Source organism: Musa acuminata, chromosome BXJ1-1, assembly GCF_036884655.1.
Source record: "Musa acuminata AAA Group cultivar baxijiao chromosome BXJ1-1, Cavendish_Baxijiao_AAA, whole genome shotgun sequence".
Lineage (NCBI taxonomy): Eukaryota > Viridiplantae > Streptophyta > Magnoliopsida > Zingiberales > Musaceae > Musa > Musa acuminata.
The window spans coordinates 3,529,762-3,545,051 of record NC_088327.1 but is presented as its reverse complement, the minus strand read 5'-3'; the positions used below and the strand labels follow the sequence as shown (position 1 = coordinate 3,545,051).

Sequence of the window (15,290 nt, the reverse complement as noted above, 5' to 3'; positions counted from 1 at the left end):
TATTTGATTTAGTTTGACTGATCTAAACATCTCATTTTTATCACTTATGAGGATAAAAAAATCAGATAAAAATATAATTAAAAAATTATTTTACTTGATCATTACATTCAAATGCTGAGAGGTATACATGAATTGGTGATGAATGGCATCAATTATCTCCTCTTTGATATATTACATGCCAAAAAATATACACCATTAATTTACCACTTATATATATATATATATACTATTACTTGAATTTATCGAGTCTATGCTTAAAAGAAATGGATTTGCTGCTTCGCCTCGCGAATGATGGCATATATACATTTGGCATTATGAGATTTTTGTAAGACTAAAAATTTATAATACGAAATAACATAATGTGATGATTGAAATCAAGTAATCATATATCAAGGTTACATTTGCATATATTTTGATGTCATAATAGAATGTCTTTATTTGATTACAAATATGCAAGAAGGAAATTATACTATCTTTATCCTTTCTTCATAATAGACTTCATTTTTGTTGGATGACAACATTAAGCGATATCAAATTAGAACTTCAATATATCTTAACAAGGTTAATCAGGACCATATAATATAATGATTAGTCCGTAAGTTTCATAATTTATTTTCAAATTTATGAGACTTACGAAAAAATGTGCATAATTATTTATGCACATTTCTTAGTATAGTAGTGTGCATCATTATTTCCCTCTATGTAGATACAAAAAAAATTACGATCTTCATGTTCTAACTCGAGTTCGAGATTAGTCTCGTATCACTAATAATTGAAAGTTGAGATACACTAAAGCATAATTTAAATAAGTTAGGTTATCTGAATAAGATAGATGATGCACCTAACCTAGGTTAGATCAAACCATGATTGGATTAAAGACTGAAATGCCAAATTATTAGTAGATTGGAGTTGTTTCCGGAAAGTAGGTTCATTTATTCATTTCACACGGCCTTAGCCTTTATATCATATGTCTCCTTCTTTCTCACTCCATTATTATGAGGAGGAAGGTGGTGAGATCTCAGGCGTTGGCGCCTTCATGACCTTGACAGGATTTGTAGTCTCGTGGAGTAGGTAGAACTTTCAGCAAGGACAAAATGGCGATAGAGAGAGAGAGAGAGAGAGAGAGAGAGAGTAACGAAGTGTTCTTTAGACGTTGGGAAGAATATTATTCTCAAAGTTTGAAATTTAACATAGTTAATGATCTAAGTTGCATGCTCTTAATTTTGTTCCATCGGTTAGTACTGATCGGTAATGGTCCGTAAAGAACAAAATAATTTTTATTTCTATCGTAGTCGATTTTTACTTTTCTTTTAATAATTTTATTATTTTCAAATATTAAATAGAAAAAAATATTCAATATTTAACATGCATACACTTATTCTACACATTGAGTAGTCTAATTTATTAATTAATGTAAATCATTCATCTAGAAATTCTCATCTCACTTATCGACATTCAGCAATCCAATTTATCGATTAATATAAATCAATCATCTTAAAATTCTTAAGGGCATGTGAATTTCGATTGTTGTAATGTTTTATTAATTATTTATTCTATTAAAATTTTTGAACGTTCGATGGAAATCAATTTCGCTACATAAAATCGGATGGTCTTATTTAGTTTTATAATATTAAACAAGAAATTTAATATAAAATGAGTAAATCCACTAATAAACCTTCAAATTCAAGAGAGATAAAAAGAGAGGGAGAATGAATTAGACACCAAAATAAATGAACCAGAGAGGACCTTCTTGTCCAATAGAAAACTCAAATGGGACCAGACCAAGTTATGAGCATCACATGAAGCCTGCTCATAAATTAGGCAACCTCGTAGTATTATACATCAGCATAGATTTGTGATCAGCAATAATCATAGAAGATGTAGAAAAATGAGTGCACTTCAGTGATACGTAGCAACAATGACAGCTGATGTTGATGCATGATCTGCATTTGGATTAGATTCTCGAGTGTCATTCTCTTCATCAATAAAGATGAAGAGAACATTGATTGATCATTGGTACAGTGTATTCTACAGAGCAAGGAGCAGTTAGAGCTTCCACCAAACACTTTAAAGAGCAGAACGCACCAATTAAGCTCTTCTCTGGTAACTCGCATGGCTCTTCCTGCGCTCCTGTAGTCCCCCCTTCATGGCCTTCGGTAACTGGGAAGGGAAGGTAAAAGCTGTCCATGACTCCTACTATATAAACCTACCACGCTGCAGACTCACAAACCCTGCAACCCAAGCTCAGTTTGCACAGCCATGGCCGCTCCTTGGCGTCTTCTTCTGGCCCTCGGCTTGCTTGCACTGAGGACACTCCCGCTGTCTTCCGCGGCTCGCGCCTTCTTCGTGTTCGGAGACTCTCTGGTGGACAACGGCAACAACAACTATCTGGCGACCACGGCACGCGCCGATGCACCCCCTTACGGCATCGACACGCCCTCTCACCGAGCGACAGGCCGGTTCTCTAATGGCAAGAACGTCCCGGATATCGTCAGTACGTCGTCGACGAAAACGCATTTGAACGAACACTCGGGAGGCATAACGAGTCTCTACTCCCTTCTGCTCGCCTTTGAGCTAACCGTGCCGGTGTCTCTCAGGTGAATACCTCGGAGCCGAATCGACGTTGCCGTACTTGAGCCCCGAGCTCCACGGAGAGCGGCTTCTGGTGGGCGCCAACTTCGCATCGGCCGGCATCGGGATCCTCAACGACACGGGAATCCAGTTCGTACGTCTCTCCTCGCGCACTGCATTACGAGGGAAGCCAAGCCCGGCCGGGCGTTTACTCATCTCCGCCGTACGTATGTCTGCAGGCGAACATAATTAGGATCACGAAGCAGCTGCAGTACTTCGAGCAGTACCAGCAGAGGCTGAGCTCCCTGATCGGCCCGGAGAAGACGGAACGCCTGGTGAACGAAGGCCTCGTCCTGATAACCCTCGGCGGGAACGACTTCGTCAACAACTACTACCTCGTGCCTTTCTCTCTCAGATCTCGACAGTTCGCCTTGCCTGACTACGTCCGCTATCTCGTCTCCGAGTACAAGAAGATTCTTTCAGTACGCATCTTCTCCACCTCCTGCTTCCTCCGTCTCCACCGTGAAGTTAATTTCAGTACTCGCAACCGCGCAGAGGCTGTATGAACTGGGTAGCCGGCGAGTCCTAGTCACCGGAATCGGCCCACTCGGCTGCGTCCCGGCGGAGCTCGCGTTGCGGAGCAGGACCGGCGCCTGCGACCCCGAGCTGCAACGAGTCCCCGACCTGTACAACCCCCAGTTGATGCAGCTGTTGAGTGACCTCAACACTCAATATGGCTCCTCCGTCTTCGTCGCTGTCAATGCCTACAAGATGCACATGGACTTCATCACCAACCCTGGAGCATACGGTGAGGCAACAAGTTTATGACACTGCATGTGGCTGGCTCATTCACTGCCTGATACCGATGCCGTGTTTGCTTTCTCTCTTAGGGTTCATCACGTCGAGGGTTGCATGCTGCGGCCAGGGACCCTACAACGGGATCGGTCTCTGCACCATTCTGTCGAATCTGTGCCCTAACAGGAACATTTATGCGTTCTGGGACGCGTTCCATCCCACCGAGAAAGCCAACAGGATCATCGTGAGCCAGTTCATGACTGGGCTTGAGGAGTACATGAGCCCGATGAACCTGAGCTCCATTCTCGCCATGGATGCACGCACCTGAGCGAGCGTCTGTGATCTCAGCTCGTTCGATCTAGTCCATAGGTTTGATTTAGTACTGAGACTGTGGTGTTTGCTTAGCCTCTTGGAATGTGGTGGTGTTCATAGGTTCTTGTAGACGAGTCATGTGCTTTGATCGATTGGTTTAGCGTAATTGCAGCTGTTACATTACATTGGTAGTGAGTTAGCGGTCCATGTAGCACTTGTACGGTTATTATGGGATTTGTGTTTTGCGTCTCCTTCGTCAATGACTGAACTCTTCTTTTACTAACAAAATAATATTTAAGATGTAAAAATATATAAATTAATTTATTAGTTTATATGCATAAATAAATCAATTCATAGGGCTATTTCTTAGAAGTGATCTCACTCGAAAGCCGGTCTGCTCTCCGCCTAACCCGCAGACGGCGCCGCTCGACCCCTTCGCCGCTTCACGCCCGGGGCTGCGCCGCTTTCCTCTCGATCTCACTCCGCAGCCCCGCCCATCGCCATCCCTTCCTCTGCCTCACGCTTCTGGCGGCACCGCCTTCGTCTCTACCTAACGCCCGGCCTTGTTTTCGCCTCACCTAGCAGATCAGGACGCCTTCCTGCCTGCCCTCTTTCTGTGGTAAAATATCTTTCCCTGAAAACCCTAAATGCTTGTTTCGTTTGTTTGCTTAGATCAAGAGATCGCTGCGTAATGGGTAAAATTTTCTCAGAAATGTCGTAGATCTCGTGGATCACTGTTTCTTGATTAAGATATGAAGAGATTGTTCGTCTCATTCATTTTGTGATGATCATTTGGATGACGGTGTCTCATTCAGTTTTGTTCGTCTTGACGAGATTGTTCTTCTCGTTTGGATTAGATAGATGAGTTCCAAGAACAGTCTCCGATTAGTTTTTCCGAGCGATTTCCATTTGACGTACTGTAATGTGGTGAGTGGGTTAGTGCTGGGCGGGCCGGGCCGGGCCGGGCCGGGCCCGTCTAATTCAAGTCGAGCCTTGGTTGAGCTGGCGTCGAGCTCAGATCTACTGATTCTGGTTCGATTAAACCAGATCAACCAGTCTTCACCCCTCCCACCCAGCGGGCACGGACGAGCCCTAATCGGCTACGTCTTCTTCCTCTCTATCGGCGATCGGCGACGGCGGCGTCTTCCTCAGGTGGGCTCTTCCTCGGCATCTCTCTCCTACTCCTTCTCCTCTGCCGCCTTTGCACACTTCCTGGACCCCGACAGCACCCCTTTCCGTCGAGCTCAGATCTACTAATTATATTTATCAATCATGATATAGATTTCTTAAATTTTAATATCTGGTTGCGCCTCGCTTCACTCGCCTTGGGCATTTTGGCACCGTGGCTTCTTTTAGCACCTAGCACCATTGACTACACTGCATAGAATATATGTGTTGCTATCGATGGTAAAGCACAGTGTAAAATTTTCTTATTTTACCATTAATCATTCACTTTGTGTGAATCAGTATCTTCATAGGACAATTAGCAAATCTGTTTTGAAAAGACAACCTATAAGTTCGGAATAAAAAACTTGAACCTTCGGTTGGTAGTAAAGAGTTCCCAGACATGCAAGAATGCTATTAGTTCTGTGTGTATTCATGCATAAAATGGAATTTAATTGGACATCATCATATTGGACATTTTGGATGCGTGATTATTACTTGTAATGAACCACTCTGATATATTTAATGTCTTTGAATTTTTGCATATTCTAATCTGTATTATTTGTTTTTTATTATTGTTCAGAGTGGAGGCTCTATAACAAAATTGCATTTGCTAGGCTTTCTGTATAGTTTATCTGTAACTATAGTTTGGCCGAAGTTTAAGGTATGCTTATTTTCTGAGGTTTTTGTCTGCTCTTCAATATGATTACTCTCTTTCCATCTAGTTTGTTTGCTTAAGTACTACTTTTGTCTAATTTAGAATGGATGAGGTTGCACAAGCTGTTGCAAATATCAAGAAGGAATGGGATCAGTCGATTCTGCAGATTCAAGAGCACATCAAGTCCATTGAAAGTTGTGGAACATCTGGAAGAGGGACAGAGGAAGCAAATTCTCTTCCTAGATTAAATGGTGCTGCACAAGATGCACTCGCACTGCTTAGATCATTGCAGTTTAAACTTGATTTTCTTGCCCAGCAGCTTTCCACGGAAGAAGAAATGCAATCTGCCCAGCTAACTTTAGAATTTTGGAAGGAACAGTACCAAACGTAAATCTCTAAATAAATTTCTTTCCGGAACATGCAACTGCAGATTTCTTTAACTTGCCTAGATTTGCTTTTGCATTCTGCTATGAAATATCTATTATGTTCTACTGACCTTAATTTTTGTTTTTTTCCTTCTCATATCCTGTTCTACTACCAGTTTGCATTCGAGTTTGAGGAATGCCAATTTACAAGCCAAAAGCAACATAAGAAAAGCTGCTCAGGAAGAGGTGACCATTCTTCAACTTGGATTTCTGGTTATGTTTGTACTTTTTTTATGTTCGTAATGGATAATCCAGGAAGCTAGTCATTAGATATCTAATTGTTATATCTCAGATTATGTATTAAATTTCCCATAGGTTAGTAACTAAGTTAATCATCCTTGTTTTCCTTTCTCTTTATTTGTAGAGGGAGCTTCTTCTAGGAGGTGGTGAAGAGTCCACAATTCGCAGGCGTAATTTGCAGTAAGCTGTCTATCCAGTGAGACTGTTGCCTTCTAAGGCAGCATGTTAAAGAATATTCTTTTTTTATTCTAACCTATATTTCCATAACCTTCATCTTATATATGCTTTTTATATTCATTTTGCATTAAGTTTGTTAGTACTATTTTTATATTTTTTAATTCTTAATTTCTTATGTAACCTAGAGTTGGACTTGGAAGTATGTATGATCCTTCTTCCTTTTAGTGGTCATGCTATTGTTATTCGTTAGGACAATCAAAAGAAAGAAATGACTATTACTACTCAATTTTTTGTTTATGTCACGATGCAAAAAGGACATGATGATTCTGCTCCTTTTCTTTGGAACTGCATCTCGAATAGCTGAAAATTAGTGTCTAAGGATTTTGTTGCATGAACAGTCTAAATTATGTTTCATGTGCCTGCAATGACTAAAAATATTTTGAAATTGACACATTCAAAGTCATTAAGATTTATTTGTCTGTTGGGTGGCCTAATGTTTTCGAAGAATTAAAATCTCAATTCAATATCGATACTAGTTGATGTAGGATGGGCTCTAATACAAAGTCTGATGATGAAGGATGAGTCCACAATGGAGGATGATCTTATTTTCTATTTTTCAGGTGAGAATAGAGAGAAGGAAAGAGAGAAGGGAAGGAAAGGATAATAACAGAAAATAACTACCAAATAACTATTTTACTCGCACGAGAAACTACCAAGATGAAAGTATATGTCTTCACACATCTGGACAATGGAATCATGTTATTGGAAAAAGATGTGGTCTCACACTACGTAATGTGGGAATTCGTTCATTCATCCATTTTTGTATCTTTATTTACATTTTATTTATCCCTTTTTATAAGACAAGGAAAAAAAAGGAAAAGCTACAAAAATGAGGATATGATAACATTATATATGTCATATCAATTATTACAGCTTTCCTTCTGTGAAGAAGATATATTTTTATATTTAATTTGAAGTATAATCTTCCTTTTTTGATGATATATTTGATTATTAGATTTTTCATCTACAAGATGCTGAAACGTCTTTGTAGAGGTAACAATTTTTAATTAAGATTTATGGTCTTTAACCAAAATCAAGTTTTGTTTTCTTCCATTTTTTGAATCATTTGCTTCCTTTTTATATTCTTGCGTAATCTAGCAAACTAAATTGTAAACATTGAAGATATTGTCAAGTGGCAATTCGTGACATTTGTAGAATTCTCTCTAAACTACTTAGTTTTATTTAAATGAGAAATAAATTAGAACAGTCTCATACCAGTGGTCGTCGGCAATACTGATTGGACCTTTTAGTGTGCATCAAATCTAATCTAAATTTTGTCTCTTTAGTTTTCTTTGGTTCAGTAATGATAAAAATATTCTTATGATCTATTTAAAACAATGTTGAGAAAACATGCATAAAAAGCTTTTAAAAATGTTATTGTGGGCTTTAGAAATATATAGGTGACATACTATCAAACACAGAGACTTAAAAATTGTTATGTTGTTAGTTGTTACTTCCACCGAAAGGATTATCATGCCGGAGCGGGAGGTGGATCAGGTCCACAATATGAGTTGTTTGATCAAGATTATACTTTTGAAGAATACTTTTGTCCACAATATAAGTCATAACATTTGATACTGTCTGCTCTGATGATGTAAGGATAATCGTGACATCATGATTAAATACAATTGGAGTACATGCCACTATGAAGATTGAAGGCATAGTAGGTCTAGGGTTAGTACAAGTACAACTACCTTTGCCGTTGAGCAGTCGAATTACCATCATTATACTGACATTGTAGAACTGTATGAAGTCTCTTTTTCGTGATTCATGAAATCCGGGTTGGTAGGTATGTTGCGATACTGAGGACCTCCCATTTGACTCATTCACATTTATGCTCTTTATCGTTCTAGAAAATATCATCTATCTTTCCTTTTGCTACCATAAATCAATTTGGTGGATGATTTGGCACTATAACATTTATCTTAGGGTGACATATGAAATATTTGACTGGTTCTTATGTTAGCTCTTTCTCATTTGTGGAAAATATCAACTATCTTCCCTTTTGCTTATGGATTTTAGACCGTTAATTAATTTGGTGGATAATATGACACTATAACTTTTATCTTGAGTGACATGTAAACCTCAGTCCACACTATCAATTTGTATTTGCATATAAGACCATGAGACCTTTGTCCCTTCCTACTATCCATCTCACTGTCATCATTGCTGACGTTACAAACTGATCAAAATAGCATGTTGAATTAATCTTATCATTTGAATTGAGTTATTGCTCATTGATAACATCCAATGAATTAAATGAGTGTGATGAGCAGCTTCTCTCATTAAGCTAGCTGGATGATTAAGATTGGCTCGCTATGTGTGGTCCATGGAGGACTGACTATTGGTAACCTAACCACATCCTAACATTGGATCTCCTTATACTGAACAATCTCATACTGTAGGTGCTCCTTGATTTGTTTTAGAATGAATCAAGATGGTTATGGTAGATCTCCATCCTCATCAAGAAGAGGATCATCGTAACTCTCTATTGGGCTTAACCAGTCTATCATTGGATTCGAATCATTAATGATAAAACTCTGTATCAAATGGATCTAACGGACCTCCTCTTTTGTCCAGCCCTAGGTAAGTAGCTTTGCAAATTACAGTGGATGTAAACCAGCTTTTCCAAGTCTTTTTATGAATGGTTGTTGCAGGTGTATAAGGGAGAAGGTGCTTGCAACCGATGGATGATGTGATGTGATAGTTATTTGTACTGTCATTTTTGTTGCTTCTGAATAAAAGTTTGAAGTTTAGCTTCATTTTTACCTTTTTTTGGAGTAAACAAGGATTATTTCTTTAACTTGAAGCTTGATTTGCTTGAAATCGAAACTTGATTTGAGAAAAAAGATTTTAGAATGAGAGTGTGAACAACCGAGAGTGTAGAGTGAAAGATGAGAACAACCTCTGATAACTGGTTTCATGCTTAAATGGGTGGAAGGCACGTTGGATCTGGGTATCAGACTGCCTACTATCTGGTGTATGTATATATACCAGTAAAAAACTAGGCAGATCATCTGATACAGTGAACACCTGGTATGAACCGGTACCAAGTCTGCGAATTGATCATAGGTTGGAATGTGAGTACCAAGCCATATACACTGATCTGACCAGGTATTCGTTTGTTGGTTCTTTCTCATCTCTACATGTTGAAGCAGATTTCACCTATAATCTAGTGAGTCTTTCGGTGTTGCTCAACTATTTTGGGCCCTTGTATTTTCTCCATATATTTTACCTATATTTTCATTTGAATTAGGTTAGTTTTACTCTTGAACCTATGATGTGTTTTACTCTTTTGACCAGATTCTTATAAACATTGATGTGTTTACCCTTGCATGACTGTAGGACAAAGGTTGGCATGACCTCTGCTGCAGAAAGCATTACGGAGAGCCTTCGCCGGACTCGTCAAATAATGGTTCAGGTGATTATTTATGCAATTTATCTATGAATCCAGATACCTTGTCATTGTAGTTTTTGTTTCTCACATTAACCATCTAAATTGTTACAGGAGGTGGAAAGAAGTGCAAATACTTTGGCAACTTTTGGTATACATTATCGTTCTTTCATAGCTCTCAAAATAAGATTCTAGTTATATGTTATTCTAAATTGTCAATATATTTTAAGTTAATCCACTATTCAATTTTGTGCATGCATTAATGTTTACTTCAACTGATAGCATTCAAGAACCGGGCCTAGAAAACATTGTTTATTGTCTCATTTGGAACCAGTTTGTTAACATTTCAGCTAGAACATATCATAACTATTGAAATTCAGATAGTTCCTGTATAAGTTTGGGATTTAATCTATTGTTAGATTTTTTGAATCTATAATCTTTCCCATGCAAATTTTTGTTTCTTTTCAGAAATTCCTTTATTTATAGTGTTGAATTCCTTTTTCTGTTGTTTGGTTTCTGATATGTCTGCTGGAAAAATTCTTAAAGCACTACTCTAAGATTCCTAACTAGAATGAGATCTTCAGTTTCATATATTCCTATATGGAGGCATGATCTGGGCTTCCGGGTTTTTCCATGTTTCTGTTTGGATTATAAAATGAGAGGCAAGGGAGTGAAGAAAAAAGCTGTATGAGAAGCTTTGAGCTTCATTTAAGTCTGACCAGTTTGCTGGAATGACAGTTACCACTGGAAGGTTACTAGGTCTTTGTTCTTCTACTTGAAGTATGAAACTATGTTAAGATTGAAGCTTTTCTTGGAATTATGCTTTATATTAAATTGCTGTGCTATGTGCAAACTTTTGATGTGATCTTGTTTAGGCATGCCAATCTTGTTTTGCCATAAAGTTTCGTAAGGTACATAATTGTTTTCATGGATCATCTGACAGGATATGATCTCTCAAATTCGAGGAGAATAAACCTCCCAAGGAACATGAAAGAATAAAGAGAATGGTACTTAACTATCACTAAAGTTAATTGCATAAGAGAAATTGTCTCTTATCATGCCTAAAGGGCTTACAACTACTCACTCAAGTGATGAATGAGAAAATTATAGCTGATGACATCAGGACACTACAACACCAAATAAACTCAAAATTGGATTTTTAGAGACTCCTAAGAAACGTCAACTGAAATTAATAATGGAAATACATAAAAAAATACCCATAAAATGAAACATCTAAACCCATGACAACTAGAACCTAGTGTTGTCGCTTTGATGCCCTCTCCTTTCTTAACTCTACTTGGAGTGGGTTGAGAAGACTTCGGATGTTTGGTACATCAATGAATTTAGAGAAAAAGTAGCTTGAACAACAACAACAAAGTCATAAGTCCCGATTATTTATGGTTGGTTACATGGATCTTTTGCTACCATTGAGATCTGTAAAGAGTCATATGTTTAGTTAAGTTTAGAATATCTAAATCTTTATTTATAGTTTCTATTAAGGTCTTTTTAGTTAAGTTTAGAAAAAGTAGCTTGAACTATGGATTATAATATATTGTGGGAAACCTAAAGTGGGATCATTTTGATTTTTTTTCATTTGAATAAGTTTTATTTGTTTAGGGTGTCTTTTGCAAATGTGATAAATTGTTAATGTCAAAAACTTCTATAATGCCAAAATAATAGAAGAAGCCAAGCCAAAGAGAAGGAACGATATTAACCTTAGACTTTGTTAGAAATTCCATGGAAAAAAAATAGGAGATATCTCTTGGCTCGATTGAAGATCTGAAAGATTGATTAAGATTTCAACCTTATCATAATTTAAGAATCAATAAATAAGGCTTTCAAATGAATATTTATCAAAGGAGATTACTTGTTGAAAAGAGAAATAAAGTATGAAAGAAATGTCTTTATCTATGAACAATTAGGTGGAACCTAGAGGATTAGATAAGTGAGAACCATTTAAAATGGTGCAGGTGCTAAGGAGGCTTGTAGATGCTAGAGTTAGAAGATGTGATACTATTAATATTAGTGGTATGAGAAGAGGTAGATCGAGACATAAAAATATTTTATTAGAAACTATAAAATAAAAAAATTAAATACTCTTGATTTAACTAAGCATATAATTTTTTTACAGAGTTTAATAACGGCAAAAGATCCATGTAGTGTATTTGGATTTTACAGCTTTGTTATTGTTGTTGTGTGAGACATTTGAGTTGCAGATCTTCACCCCAATCTTTGAGCTGATAGTTCTTTTATCATCTCTTCTATCTTTCATCATTAATTTTCATGATTATTATCTTATTCTTTCTCTCTTTCTTTTCCTCTTTTTTCAGATTAAAAAAAGATTTTTTTTTCCGGCTGGTCATGCACTTGTATTATATCATAACTGAGGTGGTGACACTAGTATTTGTCATAGCACTAGGAATTGAACTCCAGGTGCATTTATTTTTTAGCGTAAAGCTGATAGGCATGGTAAAGGGAATCTCAGATTGCAATGTCAACTCTGTTATTATTTCAGCATATTTGTTATGTAATCAATAGGTAATTCTAGACTCATTTCCTGGCCAAATTAGGGCTTGATGCCTCAGTGACCGTGTAAATGTTTTCTACTGTAAGCTTTAAACTAATATGCTCAAATTGTTCTCTTTCTATCAAAATATAATCCTCTACTTCATTGTTTGGGAGCCTTCTTCACCTCAAATTGCAGGACTGTGTATTTAGACAAGACTAGCTATTTTCTGTAAATGTGAAGATGATCTAAATTGACAGCATGTTGTTTGAACATTCCAACATGCTGGTGTAGGTGATGAGAGTGAGTGGTTCACCCTTCGAGACATGATCGATTCAAAAAATTTATGATCCCAAGAATCTTAACATTTACATTAACATAGACTTGACAGCAGAATAGAAAAGACCATGAGAATCCTAACACCACACTTCAATGTCTATTGAACACACCTGTTGAGAACACTACATATTCTATGACATTAAAGCAAGCTCAATTGCTTCTCCATGTTCTGAAGTGTTTCACATAGATCTTTACAGCCATAATATATTTCTGTAAAAGTTCCATCAGAAGCTAAACATTAGCCATAATATATTTCTGAAGTGTTTCATTTTAGCTTGCGGAAATTTCACACAGCAGCTCCAGAAGAGCTAGCTTTAATATTATCATTAGCTTGGTGACATCAAAAAAGCTATATTTTATGAAATTTTGGCATAATGAAAAATGATTTTTAGCATCAATGATGATGTCTTTTTTAATTATGGAGGAATCTGGGTGTCATCTATGTCTTCTGTTATATGTGTTGAAAAGAAGAACAACAAAACTCAAGAACATGGTTCAGTAATATGATTTTGACCCTCCACCTTAGCTATGAGGTTGATTTTTGAGGGGTCAAAATTGTTATGAAGTGGCATCCGATGCCATCTGCACCTAGTTGTGAAGGAGCAGAAAATTGTTATGGGGATGCATCAGTTTCAATCTTCACCTAATTCAACAATAGATCTTTAGCGAGCCATATTTCTGGGTCAAGTTTGTATGTAGGTCTAGGTTTAATTTCTTGCATTTTGCTAAGACTCTGGATATATTTTCATTCATATTTTTAAATGTTATTATAGGTAGAGTTTATTCATATTTTGAATGGTATCCTTATCTTCCAATCCTGTTACAAATATAGGTAGGTACAGGAGAGTCTTTTAGCCATTAGTAGTCTTATTTGGAGACATATAAATCTGTTGTTAGCTAGGAATTTGCAGGCCTCTGGATTACCAGAAAAGAAAAAGGAAAAAAGAATCTTTTCTCTTACATTTTTTTTAAGTCATATGTATATGCCATATTGCGAGCCTTTAGAGTTATGCCTTATAGTTCAAGTTAATATATTTTTCTTAGTTTTGTGGTTTAATTTTCATTTTTTCTCTCTTTTTTTTGGAGGCCTATTCTCCTAAAATTGGAGAACTTTCCAATAGGAATATTAACTTAATATATTTTTGCTGGGAGATATTAAAATCCCTCTTGTGAGTTCACTTATCCTAGTTCCTGCATTTGGAAATTTGGAGAGTTGGTTGGACATGCATGTCTTTGAGTCTGTTTTTATCATAGGTAACTTTGTTACCAAATATTTAGTTATATGTTCTTTTTTTAAAAAAATTCTGAATATCCAGTCCAATTGGAGCGCATCATTACTTTTTAACTATGAAAAGAAAAGTCTGTCCATTCAGCCTATCTCTTCTCAAGTCATTAGCATTACATGAAAGCCTTAGTCTAGTTTCATAAAAACAAAAAGTTATCTGAAATTTGGGATTTCAGATTTTCGTTGTAAATCCATTTTTACTATTTGCAGGTTATAACATATATTTGTGAGTTAAAGAAGCCACACTTCTTGTAAAATATCTTCATAATGTTCAACACTTTGATGTCTTCTTAGACAGTCAACGGTTTACCTATCTTAAAATTTTACAAACGTGGAGGTTTCCTTCTTTTCTGAAAATATCTTCTCAGTGTGTAGGTTTTGAAGGCCACCTTAGGCTTTGTTCTTAATCAGAATTTAAGTATGGTTACCGCTGCTCATGCCTCTTGTTTGTAGCATGCCGTGTGATGCTATCTGTGGATACCTTGGTTTTTCTTTTTTATTTACGTGTAATTTCTAGCAATATTTCTTACAACTTCGATCATTGTAATATGCTGGGTTGCAATGGCCTTAACTTCCTTTGAATGTGATTTGTCATGCAGAGGAATCAACGGGTGTCTTGAGGAAGGCTGAAAGTGAATACAAAGGACACCGGTCTTTGCTGATGCGTACCCGCAACTTGCTTTCAACAATGCGTCGGCAGGATGTTCTTGATAGGTACTGGCCTTTGTTATGGTTGTTTTTGGGTATTTGTTAAGCAAAATAATATAATCACCGATAACATGTGTGGTTCTCTTAGTATATATTCTTATGTTTAATTTTCTCAGAATTGTTTTGTTGACACCTCTCTTCTGAAGAGTGCCAAAAAAATTGCCGTCATAGCCATAGTATGTTTCTTTTCAGGATTAGGTTTTTAGTAGGCAGTGACTGAACATTTGGTCCTACTAACATCTGATCATGCTCAACTGTATCAAAACAGGGTGATATTAGTGGTTGGTTTTATCGTGTTCATATCTGCGGTGCTGTATGTTGTTTCAAAGCGCATCGGGCTGCTGTACCTACAGAGGAAGATAGCTGCTGCTATCAAGGCAGGCTCGGTAGCACGAGAGATTGGCAAAGAAATCCAGGGAGTTGGAGATGGCACGAATGGTCGGTAGTCAAAATGGCTACACACCTTTAGCAAAAGGTACAAAAACCGCATGTTTATGGTGAACATTGAATTGAGAAATCCGTGCACTTGTAAAATCTTTTGTCATTACTTCACCTTTTATACTGTAACGTGTTGTTAATTCGTTCGCCCGCCACTTCCCATAACAATAATTTAATTATAAAAGATATAAATGTCACCATTTTGTGAACTTATAACT

General features: G+C 37.0%; 2 protein-coding genes across 4 annotated transcripts; both read left to right on the top strand.

Annotated features, from left to right (window-relative positions):
* The first annotated feature begins 2,216 nt into the window (after positions 1-2,216).
* LOC103988825 (GDSL esterase/lipase At5g33370-like) lies at positions 2,217-3,927 on the top strand. The gene is made up of 5 exons (XM_009407475.3): positions 2,217-2,494; positions 2,598-2,725; positions 2,811-3,053; positions 3,127-3,379; positions 3,462-3,927. The coding sequence occupies exons 1-5, from the start codon at positions 2,260-2,262 to the stop codon at positions 3,692-3,694; spliced, it is 1,092 nt and encodes a 363-aa protein (XP_009405750.2). The 5' UTR covers positions 2,217-2,259; the 3' UTR covers positions 3,695-3,927.
* Positions 3,928-4,049: 122 nt separating this feature from the next.
* On the top strand, positions 4,050-15,220 carry LOC103988834 (uncharacterized). 3 transcript variants are annotated; one of them, XM_065106089.1, is made up of 10 exons: positions 4,672-4,830; positions 5,426-5,506; positions 5,603-5,887; positions 6,042-6,111; positions 6,290-6,345; positions 9,748-9,823; positions 9,911-9,947; positions 14,526-14,640; positions 14,751-14,810; positions 14,903-15,042. In XM_065106089.1, the coding sequence occupies exons 3-9, from the start codon at positions 5,604-5,606 to the stop codon at positions 14,776-14,778; spliced, it is 666 nt and encodes a 221-aa protein (XP_064962161.1). In that variant the 5' UTR covers positions 4,672-4,830; positions 5,426-5,506; position 5,603; the 3' UTR covers positions 14,779-14,810; positions 14,903-15,042. The 3 variants fall into 3 exon arrangements, with proteins under 3 accessions (XP_009405771.2, XP_064962161.1, XP_009405762.2); XM_009407496.3 differs by lacking the exons at positions 4,672-4,830; positions 14,751-14,810 and adding an exon at positions 4,050-4,297 and having other exon boundaries at positions 14,903-15,220; XM_009407487.3 differs by lacking the exon at positions 14,751-14,810 and having other exon boundaries at positions 4,673-4,830; positions 14,903-15,220.
* The last annotated feature ends 70 nt before the right edge of the window (positions 15,221-15,290 follow it).